This window comes from Ambystoma mexicanum, chromosome 9 (assembly GCF_040938575.1).
Source record: "Ambystoma mexicanum isolate Mex_15411 chromosome 9, UKY_AmexF1_1, whole genome shotgun sequence".
NCBI classification, from domain to species: domain Eukaryota; kingdom Metazoa; phylum Chordata; class Amphibia; order Caudata; family Ambystomatidae; genus Ambystoma; species Ambystoma mexicanum.
In genome coordinates this window covers 12,823,561-12,843,133 of record NC_090931.1, presented here as the reverse complement: position 1 = coordinate 12,843,133, position 19,573 = coordinate 12,823,561, and the positions used below count along the sequence as shown (strand labels likewise).

At 48.4% G+C, this 19,573-nt stretch overlaps 1 protein-coding gene across 5 annotated transcripts in view; it reads right to left on the bottom strand.

The window, feature by feature from the left end:
* The window catches only part of CDON (cell adhesion associated, oncogene regulated), a 668,575-nt gene that overhangs the window by 225,381 nt on the left and 423,621 nt on the right, over positions 1 to 19,573 (bottom strand). For all 5 annotated transcript variants that reach the window (XM_069614078.1, XM_069614075.1, XM_069614076.1 and 2 more), the window contains exon 11: positions 16,665 to 16,763. In XM_069614078.1, the coding sequence (XP_069470179.1) occupies positions 16,665 to 16,763 (99 nt within the window). The remainder of the gene's footprint in view (positions 1 to 16,664; positions 16,764 to 19,573) is intronic.

The following is a 19,573-nucleotide window of genomic DNA, read 5'->3' as shown; positions in this document are numbered from 1 at the left end:
AGGCTTTTCCCTGTTGCTGTGGCTAGCTCCCAGGGAGACCACGCTGTTGGGGTTCTGCCCACCGACAGTGTGGCATCCCCAGGAGAAAGACCTTACCTACGCCAGAAGGACAAGAATGGAAAAGACATGCTTAAGACCCAACAGAAAAACAAGAAGGATCCTGAAAAAAGCTCCATGGAAGACCCAGGTGAGGAGGAAGGGAGGGGGGTTTCTTTGGATTCTGACACAATTGAGCAAAATGTCTTGGGGAGCTGAAAGGCTTCTTGAAGGCAAGTAAAAGGTCTTGCACAATGTTTTATAAATCACTGTTGGCCTACAGGCTGGGCGGCTTGTGAAGGGCAAATCTGCAAGCAACTCTGCAAGGGCAACCAAGGCAAGTCTCAACTGAGAGCTAGCAAGGCTACACGACAAGGAGACAAGTACCCCTTTAGTCTTACAGTACCTTCGGTCTGAAGAAATTGGTTCCAGCTGGCTTCTGTTACTATTTTAGTATGGCAGATCCTGCTGTTTCTGGGCCTCAGTCGTGGGGACAAGAGGGAGGACGCCTGAGGACTCCTGCACTACGGTTTGAAGGTCGGCAGCAGCAATGGGCAAACTTCAGATCAGCCCCACTTTGCGGTTTCATCTTCTTGCGAATAGCACCACTGCGGTTCTCAGATACCTTATGGACTTTCCTCGCATCTGGGGTCCAGCACTCTGTTGAGGTGGCTCAGGCTTGGTCAGTCCTGATTCATGGGATCAAGAGGATCTTCCTGGAGCTCGGGTCCGACTTAAAGACGACACACTCGATTCTGGTGTTCCTTTTCCTGGCAGTCGGTTCCTACAGCAACAATGGAAGTACGGCCAGCTCTGAGAGGATTTCCAGGGGAGTTGGTCTTGGTGTCGATTGGTCCCACCAACCCAAGTCGAGAAGTCGTCCTTTGCATGGCTTCTTTAGTCGAGGCAAATTCAGAGCTTCAGCACTTTAGCAGGGTTTCACCGGGCAAACCAACGGTCCAGGAGTTGCAGCAAGCGACTCGTTCAAGTTCTTTGGATTCCTTCGTCCAGTGGCCGACTGCCTTCCCAGCAAAAAGCCTCGCCTTTTATGCAGGTTTCTCCTATTCATTCGCAGTCTAGCTGTCACTCACAGCAGGACGGCTGTCCTCCAAGGACAGCCAGCCAGCCAATCTCCTTTGGGTGCATTCCTGTGCCCAAGGAGACTAAGCACAGAGTTTCGGGCACCTCCCTCACTTCCTGCCCGACACGCTGGAGCCAGAGGCGGGCTTCAACTGCGAATCCCGCCAAAGACAAAATTAACAAAAGGGACCAAACATGGTTTGGCGTGCAGAGTAAATCTCAAGAAGAACCTTTCTAATTCCAACAAGAAATGGCAAAAAAAGCCGACTGAGGCCATTTTGACAAAATAGGCACCCATGGGTTCTTTACTGCAGCTGCAATTGCAGCCCGCGGTAGAAACTCAATGGTAGAAAACAAGAAAACCACTGCCACCAGCCATTAATTGTAGAAAGGGCAACAACAATGTTACATGAGAAACTAGACAAAGGGGATTCTAAGTAACCCTTCCAGCACCCCATTGTAAGATAGCGTGTGCCGGGTCTAGAAAGTTATTAATGAAAGTAAAGTCAATTTCACTTCACTGCTCTTGGAAACTGTAGTTATCCAAGAGAAGGTTTTTAAAATTTATCAGTAATCCAAAGGATTACTATGTGACACTGCACTGAAGGTGCTGTGTGTCACAATGTAAAAAAATGATGCCTACAGTTAGTCAGACTCCAAAACCAAAAGAAACACAGGGTTCAGATTATATAAAAATACGAGAGTGGGGAAAAAGGTTTCACTCTCTCCAGGATAGAAATTAAAAGTCCTAAAGTCCAGCAAAAGACCTGGGGGTCTTCAAGGTAGAAGGGAATTCTCCCAAACACCTCTGGTCCCTTACTACAGCCCAAGTGTGTGATGCCCTTGTTCATCACTTAGGTTGGCCTCTGAGAACACCACAGAGTGATTGTGCTGAAAATCCCTGCGAACAGCTAGCAAGGGAGAATTGGATAGCAAGTACACCTTTGGTGTGCCCGCGGAAATCAGATTGGCCTAAAATAAACCTGCCCTCAGCATTAGTGACTGCTGGGCTTGATTCAAATGCTTTTGCCTATGTTGCAACAATTAAACAATGTGTTGGATGGCAAACAAAGCCATTAGCACAATTAGTAGAGTTGTGCCAAAACAGAAAGACGAGAAAAAAGAATCTAAGCTTATGACACTTTAATTGATTTTTATAACACGCCTAATACCATACCAGAGTTTGGTTTCTAAGCATGGATACAGGATTCGCACCTCTGCTATCCTCGGTTCACAAATTGTATTTACACCTTGGAAGGTCTGCAAATGCAACATAAGGAAGGGGCCAGGAAGAGAGCGTGGTGCTACAGATGGGTTTCCATTTCAGAACATGCCTGTATGAAACGGTACAGCCCCAGGATACCCAATCAGGGTGAACAGGAAGGGAATTGGAAATTCCATTGCCCAAATAGACTATCATTTTTCCATACATTTTGTTTTTAGCAGAATGCAGTTTTGGCTTGGGTAATTTGATAAGAAATCCTTACTCAAATGTTGTGTTAATTGGAATTTATATAGCGCTCTACATGTCATTGGTATGACCTCAAAGCGCTGGTAGGTTGAACGCCCTCGGGACTGTAGTCCAAGTCAACCGAGAGTGTAAGGTGTCAGGGTGCTTGGGTGCACTGATTATGTGCGGAGCTGATGCGATTGCCTAATAGTAGCTGCATCCTAGCACTAGGTGTGGTGGTATTTGATATCAGTTGAATGTGTGCAGTCTGGAGGTTGGTCATCAAGACTGGGTTCTGGCTGGGTTAGGCTTGTGTAGGATGCATGTGCGTGCAGCTAGGCCGATGTCTTTGTGGGGTACAGCTGCGTTTTATCAGAATGTTGAGGTGTTCATGAAGTATTGTTCGTATGTGAGCAGCTAGGCCAAAATTGATCGAGGGGTGTAGCTGCGCTCTAATTGTGTGTTGGTGTAGAGAGTGAGCATGGTGATAGGAGAGGCAAGTGCTTGGGTGGAGGTTTTGATCAAACAAGCTCGCTATTCTGGATTTTAGGTGCGCGTTTGCAATTGCGGCGTTCAGCGTAAAATTAAAAGTGACTTAGTAGTCACATTTAGTGGTGTCAGTGCTCTGGATCTCTAGCATTTGTCAGCAGGTTGCAAGTCTCAGCACCCTTAGATGATCTTAGTCGGAATTTATGAAAAGAGACAGGGTTTTAGAGCTTTGCAGAAGGCCATGTAGTCTTGGTTGAGTCGAATATGTGGGGGAGTGAGCTCCACAGAGTTGGGGCCAAAGTTGAGAAGGCGGATCCTCCAATCCTGACAGAATTAGATGTTGGAATCAGTGGAAAGAGGGTAGGGCTTGATCTTAAGGTGCATGATGGGAGGTAGTGTTTATCTTCTCTTGTAGGGACGTTGGACCGGTCTTGTGCACTGCTCGGTGGGTAATGCATAGTGTCTTGAAGGTAGCTCTTCGTCTGACTGGGAGCCAGTGGAGGGTGTGGAGAGGGGGTGAGATGTGGTCTCTGTGACCCAGGGAGAGGAAGAGTTTGGTGGCAGAGTTTTGTCTTTTTGGAGTTTGTTGAGTTGGTATGCCGGTGCTCCCAGTTATAAGGAGTTGGCATAGTCGAGTCTCGACACAATAGACAAAACAGCAGTGAGTCTGTTGGGGTAGGAGAGGTAGGAAAAATAAGACTCCTTAGCCAAACCAACCAACCCCACTAATACGACCCCGCGCCCCATGCCCCAACACCCTCTGCCCAACCCCTCCCGCTTTAGCTTCTCCAAAGTCTCCACTCTCGAAGTGGAAAAAATCATTCTCAGCCTAAAACCATCTACCTGTCGGGGCGAACTTTGCCCCCCACAAATTATTAAAGATGCGGCAAGAGACCTCTCGCCATTCATCACAAGACTCATCAACGCCTCCTTCTCCTCAGGCACCGTCCCCAGCAACCTGAAAGAGTCCTGGGTCCTCCCCCTTCTCAAAAAGCCTTCTCTGGACCCCTCCATTCCCACCAACTACAGACCCATTACCACTGTCCCCCTCCTGCTCAAGATATTAGACAAGACAGCCTACCAACAAATCCAAAAATACCTTTAACTAAACCACCCCCCCTTGGTATCCGACAATCAGGCTTCAGACCCCAACACGGGACAGAAACAGCCCTTATCGACCTGAAGGCTCAAATTGACACTCTTAGAGACAACGGGAAAACGGCTTTACTGCTTCTCCTTGACCTCTCCTCAGCATTTGATCTAGCTGATCACAAAATCATATGCAATCACCTGGATTCAGCTGCCCACTTTTCCCAAGAAGCCATCGGCTGGATCGAGTCATTCCTCAGCAACACATCCATGCGTGTCTTCTCCACCACAGCTGCCGCCGAGCCGACCCCATCCCCATCAAATGCAGAGTCCCCCAGGGCTCATGCGTCTCCCCTACACTGTACAACATGTTCAGGAAGCCCCCGTTTGATGATCTAGATCAGGGGTACACAACTGATTTTGACAGAGGGCCAAAAGTACCTTACATAATGGCTATAGTGGGCCAAAAAGTAAATGTGGGTGAGGCGGTAGGCGCGGTGGGGCGTGGTGTGGCAGGTGGCTTTTTCAACCCCCAATTTTTATTAAACACTATGCCCCAAGACACCGACCCCTCATGCAAACACTATGCCCCAAGACACCCACCCCTCAAGCAAACACTATGCCCCAAGACACCCACCCCTCAAGCAAACACTATGCCCCACGACACCCACCCCTCATGCAAACACTGTGCCCCACGACACCCACCCCTCAAGCAAACACTATGCCCCAAGACACCCACCCCTCAAGCAAACACTATGCCCCAAGACACCCACCCCTCATGCAAACACTATGCCCCAATACACCCAGCATGCACCATGCATACATACTCATACAGAACCCAAACCCCCCCCACCCCTGCATACAAACTAGCAAGTATACACCATGCACCCATACAGACCCGAACCCCCAGCCCCCAACTCAGCACACAAACTCACAAGCATACACCATGCAGCCATACAAACTCGAGCCCCCCAACTCAGCACACAAACCCACAAGCATACACCATTCACCCATACAGACCTGACCCCCCCCCACCCCCAACTCAGCATACAAACCCACAAGCATACACCATGCACCCATACAAACTCGAGCCCCCCCAACTCAGCACACAACCCACAAGCATACACCATGCACCCATACAGACCCGAACCCCCCACCCCCAACTAACCAAACAAACTCACAAGCATGCACGCATACAAACCCGGACCCCCCACATCAACAACAAACATTCAGGCAGACCCCAGTGCACAGATGTAGAAGTATACCCAACCCACAACGATTTTTAGAAATGGAGGGACAGATGCAAAACAAGAGCCTCTTGCTTTGCATCCGTCCCTCCGTTTTTAAACATTGTTTTTTCCCCCCGGCTTTTACCCGGGCCGCCAGAGAGAGGCAGTATGGATGGAACAAAGGGCCATCCATACTGCCTCTCTTCTGTGCGGCCCGTGAGGGGGTGCTCAGCCCCGACTTCATTCTGCCGGGGCGTGGGGGGGGCCCGCAGCCCCCCATACACTGCACCCCTGCCAGGGCAGATTAGGTCACCGAGCCCCAGCTTCCCTCGGCAGCATACACACACACACTACGTGACTCACGGCCCGGCAAGGAAAACAAAGACTTTCTTAATGGAGGGCGACCTTTGCTGCTTGCGGGCCGCCTTCCATTAGGCCGCATCCAGCAGCATCACGGGCCGCATGTTGTGCACCCATGATCTAGATGGTCTGGGTATCACCTACACTAATTATGCTGATGATACCCAGATCCTCATCCCGCTGACGGGAGATTACAACCATGATTTGGCCTTGGTGAACAGGGTGTACCTCATCATCCAGCCATGGATGGCATCTCACAGACTATGCCTGAATGATGACAAGACTGAACTCATACTTGGTTCCACCGCAAACCTAACCAAATTGGACCACAACTACACCAGCTTCATTATAGACAGGAACACGATCAAAGTAGCTAAGGAAGTGAAAACCTTAGGAATATACATTGACTCCTCCCTCTCCTTCCATAAACAGGTTAGCTCTATGGCATCCTCCACTGCCTACACATGTAAGCTTATAAGAGCAGCCAAACCCTTCTTATCCACCCAGAGCTGCATTACTCTAGCCAGAGCCCTTGTATTATCAAAACTGGACTATTGCAATGCCCTCTATGTAGGAGCTAGCAAACAAGTTACTAACAAAATACAGACGCTACAAAACAACGCTCTCAGAGCAGCGCTCAGCATCCCCAAGAGAGAACACATCTCCAACATTAGGAGAGCCCATAACTGGCTCAAAACAACAGATAAAATCCTGCTCAAACTACCCTCACTAACATACAAATGCCTCAACAACGCTGCCCCCCGCTACTTAGTCGATAGAATAAGTAAACACACCTCCAACAGACATACTAGAACCTCCAACGCTAATCTTCTCACAGTTCCCAGATTCAAACGCACCAAAATGGATGGCGACAGCTTCCAGGTGAAAGCAGCACAACACTGGAACTCCCTGCCACCTTCTCTAAGAACACCCCAAACCTACACACCATTTAGACGCAACTACATACACTGGATAAAGAACAATGACCGCTAATTCCCTTCATCCCACCTCACCGCTACCTACCTGTAAATATGAGTTCAGAGTGGGTTCTGTTCCATGTCCAGGTCTGAAACCTGATTGTGCAGGGTCAAGGAGTTTGTTGGATTCTACAAAGCAGTTCAGCTGCGAGTATGCAGTCCTGTCAATGAATTTCGTGAGAAATCTGGTTTTGAAGATCGACCTGTAATTCTTAGGGTCAAGGGGGTGTAGGGATGCCTTGTTTAGAAGTGGCTCGACACGCACAATTTTAAAGGCTTCAGGGAAGATGCAAGAGGTGAGGGAGTCGTTTAGTATTGCTCTTATATGTTCTCCTGCGCAGGTAGAGGAGAATATTTCTTTCAGAACAGAGGCGGGGCAGGGGTCGAGGGGTAAGCCGGAGGGTCTGCTGGCTGATGGTTCAAGGAACTCGTCTCTGGAGATGGGTTTAAAGAGTCGAAGGTTGGTAAAGTGGGCATTGGGGCAATGGGATCAGGAGGGGTCGGTGTAGGGCAGAGGGTGACCAACGACAATTTGTTATTTAGGGCTACCATCCTGTCTAGTGCAGTGTCGTAGAAATGCAGCGAGAGGGAGTCGCAGAGTGTTTGTGTGGGAGTGGTTTGGGCAGAGGTGCACATAAATTTCACGAATTCAGAGATTATCTTGTGGAGTTCTTTGCTGCTGCCACAGTTCAGAATTTCTTTATTGTAATAGGCTTTTTTGGCCTTTTCGGATCTGATTTGTGATTACGGTGGTGGTGGGCGAAGAAATATCTGCTGAGAGCGTTTTTGATGCTCGCCATTTGCGATCAAGAGTTGTTTTTTTAATGTCCTCAGCAGGGCCATGAACTATTGGGGGACGGTCCTTTGCTTGAGGTTACGGGGCGCGAGGGGATGAAATGAATTAGTGATTCTTTAAGCCAGCAGTCAAAGGATTTGATTGTTAAGCGTCTGCCACAGGACAGCGTTGCAGGGGGGCGGAGTAGCAGGGCTTCAGCTAGATCGGGGAGTACCTTGACTTTGTTCCAGTATTCGTTATCAACGGTGGGGGTAGGGGGAGCTGGAGGAGGGGCTGGTGTGTGGATAGAGAAAGGGATGGCAAAGTGGTTTGTCCAGATAAGCAGTTTGGAACTGGATATAGAGACAAGGTCATAGGAGCTATATATCGTATCAAGGTTGTGCCCACCTGAGTGAGTTGGACCAGTGATATGTTGTGGGAGGTTGAGAGCATCAAGACTGTCGACCAGAGGATGGGTCATGGGGTTGTTAAGCATATCAAACCAGATCTTGAAATCTCACAGGAGATTAAGAGATGGGTGATTTGGTGTGCAGTCAATAATTCGAAAACGAAGTCGAAAGCCATAATCTCGAAAAAAAGTAAAAAAAAAAAAAAGTCAAATTATTTTTTTATTTATATAGTTTTTTGGGGGGGTCCGGGGGTGAAAAAAGGGGTAAAAAAATATATATATAAAAAAGGGGTTTGGGGGGAACCCCACCATTTCGGATAAAAAGCAACCTAAAAAAGAATGTACTTTTTTTTCGACTTTATTTTTTCGAGATTATGGCTTTCGACTGTGTTTCGATTTTATGACTATAAACCGGGTGATTTACCTGAAGTAGCTATTGAGTCACAGATTGTTGGCGAAATGTCAGTCGTATCCAGGGAGTAGATGAGTAGGAAGCTGTGGGTGAAAGTCGATGGTAGCAAGAGTTTTACTAGAAGGGATTCACAGAAAGGGTTGCATGTCTGGGAATCGACGAGTGAGACTGAGAAATGGGTTTGTAGAGGATTGCCAATCCACCATCTCTGGAGGGTCTATTGTGGGTGATAAGCAAGTAACCAAGGGGGGGGGGGGGGGTGGGGAGGCGACTGGCTCAAAATCGGAGAACCAGGTTTCAGTGATAAAAAGGAGGTTGTATCGTCAGGTCAAAGATGCTGTGTCCGTTTCTTGCTACAGAGCAGGCGTTAAGTGGATGCATGTGACTAAATGAGGGGAGGTGGTTTTCGGGACGCTCATCAAAGGGAGTGCTTGTAGGACATGGGTGCCCGATGAGGTGGGGATGTGGTAGGATCATTCTGGGTGGTTGGGACAGGCTGAGGGTGGAGGGGGAACTGGATGCCTGCACTTTACGTGTCAGGTGAGAGGGTTATGTCAAATGGGGGGGGGGGGGTGGTAGGTGAGTGAGAGACGAGGCGGGAGGATGGCGAGTGGAGCACTTGAGGAGTGGGGGTTAGGTGGGTTGTTTCTGGTTCGCGTCTGTGGGCACTGGGGGTTTAGGTGTACTGGGTGAGAAGTCCCGAGCAAGGGGATGCAGACTGGGGGGGGGGGGATCTGGTGGTGGGAAAGGCTAGGAGGTTGGACTGATGGAGAAGTGGGGAGGTATGTAGCATCAAGGGAGAGGACCAGTCACTTTTACACGTTGTGTGGGTTTTGGTGCCATAGAAGTGAGAAGGGTAGGAGGGTCAGGGGGAAGAGGATGAAGCTACTGTTCTCGAAAGAGCGAGACAAGCTACTTTCATTTAAGGGAAAGGATATGAGGGGGCGGGTCTGTGGGCGGGGGTCGAGTAGGGGCCAAGGGAGAGGGCAGCATGGGAGGTAGGCTGAGGATTTCCTCAGTGGGCACAAGGAAGGTGTGGTGGTGGCCGGGGACTTGTGATGTTCGGAGCGCCAGAGAGCTCCTCTGGCTTGTGAGTTTGAGATTGGGCAGAGTGTAAGGGGGGGGGGGAATGAGGGTTTGTTCTCAATAGATGCTAGGGGGAAGAAGGATGTGGATGTGTTCGGGTGGGGTGAGGGTTTGAGGCGAGTGGTGTTTGGCACGCCAGAGTGCTCCTCTGATCTTAGAGTTAGAGGTGGAATGATGGTTGGGGATGTACAGGGCAAGAATTTTAGGTGGCAACCCGATGTTGGATTTAGAGGGGGCAGGGGAGGGGGTTACTCATGAAGTTAAGTGCTAGAGCTGAGGTTCTGCGCTGGGAGGGGTTAATTATGGACGGCAGGGGGTGGGTGTGGTGTAGAACAGATAGGAGTGGGGAGGGGTCACAGAGGTGGCCTTTGTAGATGTGGTATCTCTATCATGGAGGGCAGGGCAAGGGCAACACCTAGGATTTGATAGACCTTGCTAGAGGGGAAATCCTAGAAGTAATAGGTGACAACAGTAACTGCAATGACCCTAGATTTAGTAGTAGTGCCTAGATATAGGATATCTGGATAGCTGTAGAAAGGGACTAACAGGGGACAATAGTAGATACGGTAATCTAAAATGTAATAGCAGCACCTAGATTTGGGACACTTGGGTAGAGGGGCAAGGCCTAATAGGGGCAACAGTAGATTTAATCGAGGTTGCAATAACTGAGACGTAATAGGAGCGCCTAGATATTGGACGCCTGGATAGAGGGAGAAAGGCCTAACACCGGGACAACAATAAATGCAGTAGTAAGCAATACAACTTCTACAGGCACACCAGACACTTGACTACACTCCCAATGTCCATACTTCTAATCTGCCTTCCTCTACAACTCATCCAGAACAGAACCGCAAGACTTCTCCTTGGCCTCAAGCCCAGGGACTGCATCTCTCTGGCGCTGAAATCCCTACACTGGCTCCCCGTAGCTGCAAGGATCAAGTTCAAGACCCTCTGCACAGTCTGCAAGCTTTTCTGGGGCTGAGAGCCACACCATCTACAACGCTCTCTTCCTAAATACTCTCCCTCTAGAGTCCTCTGCTAGTCCTCCAACTCTCTGCGGAGAGCCGCTTTCACAAACATATTTGGGGGCAGATCTTTACCCTCCGCAGGTGCCTCCCTCTGGAACAGTCTCCCTGCCTCTCTCGGTCTTCTGCTGGAGCACCTTAGGTTCTGGAAACTCCTCAAGACCTTCCTTTACTCTTCCTCTTCGCTCCCCTGCTAGCCTCTTCTTTTTCCCTCATCCTTCCCAACTCGGTTCTGTTTTTTCTGACTGGTTTCCTGGTTCACCTACAGAGCCTTACAGATCCCAGGCTCCCCCTGCCAGTCTTTTGCACTTGCCTCTGGGCCGCTGCACTATGTTCAGCATTACTGAACTTTCATTTACGCTCCATGAGCGGGGTAACCTCTCTGCACTTAACGCAGGGCCCTGCATGACTAGACTTCTTTGCTCCCCCCAGAACCCATTCCTCGCACCTCCATCTGCACGCATGCATGACCTAAATGTACTATAACTAGTTTGTCTGTCCTGCCCCCCTCCCTAGCTTGGTTGCAACTCTAACACTTCCTGCACTTGCACTAGGAGAAATGCCGTTAGGCCTAGTATGCTAGTTACTCCTACTCCCGGTCCCCTTTCCTCCATACTTGAGGGGCATTCCGTCTTTCGGGACGGGACCGGAGCACTTTTGTCAAAAAACATAAAAATGTGTGTCCTATTTTTACGCTGGGCCACAGCACGTGGCTGTAACCCCACCCTCCTGCGCTCCACCCCGCGCATCGCCCTTCAGTCCTTTTCTCCATGTGGTCGGGGCTCGACACACTAGCATCACCTGGAATGTTCCTTTATTCCCTTTGTCTGTCCTTCCTGCTCTGGTTCCATGGTCATCTAGTCCTCCGTCTATGCCGGAGCATCTGGGATTCGTGTCTGGTTCTTCCTGCGAACGTCGTTTCGCAAGGGGGGATCCCCACTCTTTGCCTGAGTGTCAAGGCCCAGACATCGTTGGATTCATGTTTTTGTTGCGATTCCCTCTCCATCCAGGCACTCCAGCATCAAAAATAAAAGCAAACAGTTTGAGGGTTCCATAAAGATGGAAGGAAAGGTGCACTAAAGAGAAATCTTTCCTAACAAAGGGCTGCACGCCTATTGCGCAAGCCCAATCTCGGATGGCCACCTCCATAGGTAAAGGGACATTGTCGCTTTTTCCTCATTCACAGTAATAAGAGGAAGGGCCTAGCAAATCACCCATAGGCAAGAAGATGAGGGGAGTCCTCGGTTTCAGAAAATCCACCAATGCTCGGTTTCTGCTAATCCGCTGCGAAAAGAAGTCACCTAAATATTAATTTCAATTAAGGTATGTACAATGATATCGTCCAGTCGATTCAACCGTTTTTAGTATTAAAACTTCAAACGGTTGGATTTTAACTAGGAACAATTATTTTTGCTAGCAAAAACTATATAAATGTATTCCCTATCCTTCGCTTTGCAAGCCCAAGAAATATGTTAGTATTTTCCTAGATCAGGGACATGCAACCTTAGTCCCCTCCAGATATTTTGCACCACAACTCCAATCAGTCCAAGCTAGCCTAAGCAATGGTAAGGGGTAATGGGAGTTGTAGTCCGAAGCATCTGGAGAGATGCAGGTTGCAGACTTGGACAAAAGAGACAAAGGCTGTAAAGATATTTGAGGTCACGGTGGTACCCTTTTTAAATGAAAAACAATACATTTCTAAGTGTGTCAATCTGCCACACCAAAAAAGCGCTTCTAAATCCAGAGTTCCATCTGATCACGACCATTTGTCAAACTAGGGGACTTCTGTTAGGCAGTTAAGGAAATGGCTGAAAACATGCAGCACACCGTAGCAATACTTACAGAGCTCCTTTGGCGTTAGACAGCAATAGGAGATAGAGAAAGTAAAGAGATGGTGTTAGTAGGTTTTCTTGCAAACGATACAATAGTGAGAACCATGACTTCAAACAAAATGTGGTGATCTTTTAAGCCAGTCCTCTGAAGAATTTACAGAAACAGATTGTGTTTTGCTTGATGCAGCGCGGCTGCTCATACACAACTGCATTCACAGTTTAGAGTAGCACAAAACACACCTAGTACATAAGGTACAGAACACTCGGACCATAGGCAAGCATCACATACATGTCAGTTATACAAGTAGCAACAACAAACAGCAAGTTCATTGCAGAATAGGCACTGGAGGAGTAGAAAACAATGCACAGGTCGGTTTTAGAATGTTATGTGCACTTCACAAACTTACAGCAAACCTACACACATTTTACGCATGCATCTTTAGGCTGGCAAAAATCAAAAACATGTCAACTTCTTCCAGTCTCCCATTTCAAATTTTGGCAATAAAGTATGTTTTTCCCCATAACTAACAACTTACATAATCAAAGAATGGTCATAGGTGACCCTCGAGAGCAAACAACTAATTGACCTGTTCTTTGGGAAGGTACCCACTTGTGAGTCCACAGCCACACTTTAGCTCAATAACTTTCACAGAAGGGCAATATCCATTTGCATATCAGTCTTTGTCCCGCTCACATGGGCAGTCTGGCACCGAAATGCTATGGCAATTCCCTTCTGAACAAGGGTGTAAAGCAACCAGAAGGGGGTGTCTGTACTCCTGCTTTCTATATGGCAGATTTGAGGCACAGAGGACCCCAGCCAAGATTCTCCATTTGGTAAACGTGGGTGAGCAATCAAGGTCTAGCTTCTCAGGAGGTGGTGCGGGCAGGTTCTTAAGTACAGTATAGTCCCCAAGCACCCACAAAGGAATGTCCACACACTGTATTAGTTAAAACAGTCTTTAGATAAATAAGGTTCAAGGTTATATATCCAATCATGATAATACAATTTGCGATCTGACAATTCTAAAATGGTAAATCTATACAGTTCTAGGTGGTACCACGATTACTCCAATTCCATTAAAATGCATCAACTGTTCTCAGTTCAAATAGCATACGAATCAACACAGCAAAACAATATCAACCAAAGACTTAGGAGGAAGACAGGTGGGTTAGGCAATTGGCAGAATACAGAGCCCCTAGCATCAGGCACAGTTCTGTATGAGGATCCCAACCACCTGGGCAACCTGTAAATGAAGATGCACTACAAGCCCAGTCCATGTATTGCCTATTTGAGCCTTATCTCCTTCTATAGTTCTGCAACCCAAATATACCTTGTGTTGTAAAGTTCTTCGTCGGGGAATTGACGGGCCCTTCTTGAGTGCGCTCCCTTTCAGGCATGAGCCACGTATCGAACTTCCGAGTTGAAAAAAAGGTGAACGTCGTCATTGAGGCAGCAGCTTCTGTCCTTGCTATGCTCGTTGACGATGGGTTGAAAACGTCCTGCAACAGGGGAGGCGTGCGGTGCACCTCGACGAATATGGTTCGTTGCCGCAAAGCGTCAGTGAAGAACTTTGGCCCAGCAAGGACGTCTGGTTGTCGGCATCTGGGAACGGGGCCACGGCTGGCGTCAGTAGCTTAGTCAGCGTCTCTGAGGTCTTCGGGTGGCGGGAAACCCACCAGCGGTTTCTCCTCGGTCGTCGGCTTTCTCAGGCAGGACGAAAGCAGTCGACGAACAAGGGAGTCCTTGGATGAAATGCTCTTAGGCAAATGGAGCACTGCGGCTCCGGTCGGCGACAGCAGTGGATGGCTGGCCAGTGCTTTTCTTTGTTCTGCTCGGCGGTCCCCTTCTCCGGTCGGCAGCATTTCGTAGGTCTGTCTACCAGGGAGCTTTGGCAAAGATCAGCTGGTGCATGATGGTCCCTCGTAGCTGGGGAAGAGGTCTCCTAGCCAGGCCCCCTCTTGGATCAGTTCTTTAAGGCACAGCAGCTTTCAGATTGCAAGGAAGGGAACAGCGGTTGACCACCTTCCGGCTCGGCTTTGAGAGTAAGCATCAAGTATCAACTTCAGCTTCTGAACGATTTCTAGCAGTGAGAGGCCCCCAGATATACTAGTTGATCTCCCATTCATTCTGCTGGGTCACACTCAGGCGACCAATCATTCAGAAGGGTATTCAGTCAGGCAGTCAGCCAATCAGGAACACAGTGTATTCAGGCCTTTCTTCTCCATCCAGACACTCACCACAGAACATGGATTCAGACAAGTACTCTGCCATTCTGCACAAACTCCTGCATTCATACCAGTTTCGGCTGGTCTCAGCCATTGTGTCAAACACTAGATACTAGACACCCATAACACAGAATGCGTACTCATCACACACTCCATTCACCCAGGTCCCATCCCCCTGGCGTACCCACAACATATGGTCGTTGGGAAGGCTCCATCCAGTCTGGTCAGCACTTCCCCCGCCATCCCCCCACTCTACCATATATGGAGCTTCCACCCAACAGCCAGTCAGGGGGAAGGGACAGTCAACAGTCAAGGCTTCCCGGGACTTTGGGAAAAATCAAATTAACAGGCGATGGATGGCAAGAAGCCATCAGGGCCATCTTGTTTCCATCAGGAATCCACCGATTCCAATGATAGGGCCTGGGCATCCCAAAATGGAGGACACTCAAGGCACCTGTCAATTCAGCATGGAGCTGCCACCAGCCCATACCCTGCTCTGTGGGCCACCCACAGGTGCCCAAAAACACACTAGGAGTAAAGGGTTGTACTCCCACCAAGGTTGCCAAAAGGGTATCCCAGGGGCCGGTTCACCGAACCAAAAGAGCTGCACCGCCAGGAGTCCCACATGAACTCCTGTTGTGTTTTCCGCGCAGAACACATGATAAAAAGCAATAAAGGACAAGTATACAGAGGCCCTGTCCCTCCGATGCATTTCCACCATCACAAAGAGTACCAACAGCGACCCCAGACAAGTGTTTCAGCCTTGTTGGGCCTCCATCATTGAGGTGGAGCTGTGCCTCTCCGAACACAGTGGTCCACGTCTGGAAGACCCTAGGAAACTTAGGATGACTAAACCAGAGTCCCTTAAACAGTCAAAAAATAGTCATGGGTGCCCCTCTACGTGAACAGACCGTTAGAGGGACTTCCAGACATTCTTCTGCATATTTTCAGGTATTTGCGGTCTCACCCTAAATTACCCGGTAATCCAGACGTGGACCCCATGCTCATACACACGCACAGCTCCACCTCACTGAAGAGGCCCAACTAGACCGAAACACGTGTCTGGGGTCGCTGTTGGTACTCTTGTACCGAGGAGATTTGCCTAGCATTTAGGTGCTGGACTGCCTTCAGGTGGGACAAAGACTGATGTGCATCTGGAAAGGTCTCCTCTGTGAAATGTGCAGTGAATCAAAGGGTAGTTTAGACTCCCCCGGGCGACATCCACCAAAGAACAAGTCAATGGGCTGTTTGTGCTGGTGGAGGGACTCCCAGACCTCCTTTGCATAAAAACTTACATACCCACCCAATAAGCCTTTGTAAATTAATGCAAATACTCATCACTACCAGTTTTTAACAAAAGGTTTTCCCCATCATGATTAAGCCATCTGTAAACTGCACCAAAAGCATTCTTAACACATGTTAGCTTTACAATGCTTCAAATACAAGAAGGGGATTTTGTCGTAGGAATGTGTTTAGACTACAACTGAACATTGAACGATTCAGTCACTGATGAAACAGATGAAGGGATGGACTGGTTCGGCCTACAGATGCTGGATGTGAAAGAACAGACAAGTTAAAAAAAAAATACATTGCCAACGTGTAAGCGTTGTGTCTGCAATGCCGGCTTTGAGCAAGCAAGCAAGCAACTCAGTTATTTGTCCAAAGGAAACAAATCAGTACATTACAGAAATTACCTTTGGCAAGTGGAGACAGACATTCATGTTCCTATGCAAGAGAAAATGACAGCAACCAAAACCTTGTACCCGTGTTAACTCCTTTGGGAGGACAGCGGCAGAAAAGAATATGTTGCATCTCCCTAAACAATTAGAATTGGGCCCTCAGCAGGCAAAAGTAAGGGCTTTGCTGAAGCAAGGCTGTCACATTAGTGAAATGTAGGGTGGAAGGACTGTTTAAAATAACCTCGGGACCCAATAAACCAAAGGTGTACACTGAATGTGGGCTACAGTGGGAAAGAGCTGAATAGGCAAATTAGGGATAGCCAAACTGCAATTAATGTGCAACAAGAAAAGAAAAACAAAAAGACTCAATCTTATGCATATGAAACAGTTTCTGCCTGGCTTGTTCCTGAAACAGGATGCAACTAATGGACATAGGAGGCAGTGCCACAAAATGCCAGCCCAGTCCCATCAACGAAGCAGACAGTAACAATGTGGAATTCCAACACTTACCAGCGCTGTGCCGCGACGTGTCAGATAACACTACCCCAAAGTTAGAGTTTGCTCCCTCTTGAACAGGCGGTTTTGAGGAAGGAGCTGGAAGGTTTTTTACTGTAAAAAAGCGAAATCCTTTGGTTTACACAACATAGTTAAGTAGCACTCAAGGAAATTTCACACATGCAAAACCTAGGCAATATCACCTTTACAGTGATTCAGTGAGACATGCCCTCCTTTTCAAATACAGGTTGGCAAAGGCTTTCCCAGGCCTACATACAGCACCAGAGGCCTCTCCAAATTTAGACTGTAACTAAGCTTTGAATGGGGTGCTCACAAACCATGCCCATTTATGCGCTGAGCCCAATGTTGTATAGATTGAGGACAACACTCACTACCATTCCTTGTCACTTAGATTTTACTCCCACCTCCAAGCACTGGAATCACCAGGAAGGTCATTTTTACTTGCTCTGTGGCAAATTTATACTGGACGAGCAAGCTACAAGAATGGGGCGCACTGAAGACTGGCAATGCACAGAGACTACATTATGTGCGACCCCCAGACCCCAGAAAAGCAACCCTTCCTGTATCAAAACCTCTGAGCCACTGACTGCAGTAGTGTACCACTGAGAGACTCGTTTCATGCACAATGCATGCTAAACTTTGCCAACGTGTACATTCCTGCACGCAGGGCAGTGCCACGGCTGCGGCAGACGTGTATGCTGAAGCTTTTCCAGACATGCAAGATAACCAGATTATACAGACACGGGTTACTGCTCCCCCAGTATTCCTGCTAGTGGGTTCTCCACAACAAGAGCAGACCCCCAGCATACAGACCCACTCGGACAGTCGGGCACTTCTGCCTGTTTGACAAGATTGTATGTAGTAACCCTGTAGGAGACTACACCAGTCGTGTCCTCTTGGCAATAGGGAACCCAACCTTTGGTATAGGTCTGTACTACCCAAGTTGGTAGAGTGACTGAGCAGCCAGGCTGATCTCAAGAGGGGTCAATGTGAGCTATAGGGTTGTAACCAATGTTCCCTGTAAGGTGCATGGCTGCGCGGCCTTGCACCTTTGATTCTGGAGCCGCACATATCCTTTTGTTTACTGCACGGTGCATACAGTGCGCACGCTCATTTTCCTGCCCTGCCCACCCTTCTTTAATATTCATCATCACAGTATGATTGACAAGATACTTCATCCAATCACACCAAAGTTTCAATTTGCTTTGTATACGATTGGCTGTAGCAGCACTTGGCTGCACGCTGCTACAGCCAATCACACACGGTTGTTCCCACTCCGACGGTCTGACCTACTGTAAGGCGTGGCACTTGGTTGGAGTCCTCCGTTTTGTGGCTCTATGCTCGCTCGTGCTTCAGTCCAGGTCCAGCCTTTATTCAGGCCCACCTTTGGTTGGTATGGGCTGGCATTTTACACCCACCGGCAGTGTGAGTGTGCCCCCCCCCCCCCTCTTAGTACAGGTATGGAGCTAAAACAGTGTGAAACAAGTGTGTGGGGCTGGGGTGGTCAGTAGCTACTGTCTGGGAGCGTCCTATTGATGGCCTGTTGCACAATATACAGTGACACTACCACAGAGTACTCCGCTATGGGTAACAAGGGCCAAAACTTGGTTGCACACCATGCCTTGTGCATCTGGTGTTCGTGTCGCGCTGAGAAACACATTGTGCTTATCAGGAGCAGCCCAGGCCTAGTTAGCGATATTATCTTAAGTGGTGTAGGCTTCAGAATGGGTACTCCCTGAATACTCATTTCAATGGTTGCTGATTGGGTCTGGCAGATGTGGAAGGAAAGAACGAGAGGCAATAACAAGAAACGTAAGTATGAAGGGCCGAATGCACAAACATGAAGGCGGAACAAAAAAGATGAAAGGGAGAGTGAAAACCTGAGTGACAGGTGAATGGAGGGAGGCACCGAATAAATCAGCAAAAGAAAGGATAGAAGGAAGGACAAGAGGCCAGGCGAATGAGAGGAAGCCTGAAGCAATGAGCAGGAACCAGAAAGCACCAGCCAGTGCTTGTATAGCCAGCATTGGGGTTAAGCACTCTCAGGTGCAAAGGATGGAAGCCATAACGGAGCAGTGGAGGGAAAGCAAACGGGTGGAGGATCCATCCTAATGTGTGGCCTTCGTGGGGAACACACTTGTCCAGGGCTTTGAGGATCCAATATTGTAATGCTTGCAGCAGGTCTGCTTTCTGGGTCTGGTGTCGCCTAGCTGGCCTGGCAGCCACTATGTCGAAGTTGACCCCATTCATGTCTTTCTGTGACCTGTGTGCTGCTGTTGGTTGCTTGTGTGTGTTTGGGAAGAGTGCTTATCCGCCCATGGATACTGAACACAGGGTGGCAAATGTCACATTTTATTTTGCTAGCTTGGCAAGTCACTCGCCCCTCTATGAATGCAGGTAATTCAGCAAACCAAACCTGATTTTTGTGCAACATACCTATATCCGGCTTGATGATGGTGACTTAGGCGGCTAGAAATGTTTGAAGTAACATGCAATTGTTTCCACTCATTTCTATCACCAAGCCCAGCCAACTCAAGAGTCCCCTGGCCTCCATCCAGCTATATGTGTGATCTTGGGCATGTAAGACAGTGCAACCTGGCTGAAACATAGCAGGATGGAGCTCCACACATTCCCTCATTTCACGGGCTGCTTGCCTAATTAACCAGAAGTTGTTTCCCGTCTTTCAGATTGGTACAGCGGCTTTCGGGAGTAATGTCATAGCCTTCCCTTTAGGTGCTTATATGAACACACAACTTCAAAACATGTGTTTTCTGAAGGACGTTTCAATGCTTGTCCTTGCCCTCCCATATCTATTAGATATGCTTACACATACACGTGTGTACAAACATGTGCACACAGTAATGTTTAGAGATGTAAAAGGATACAATTTGAGATGAGCTAAA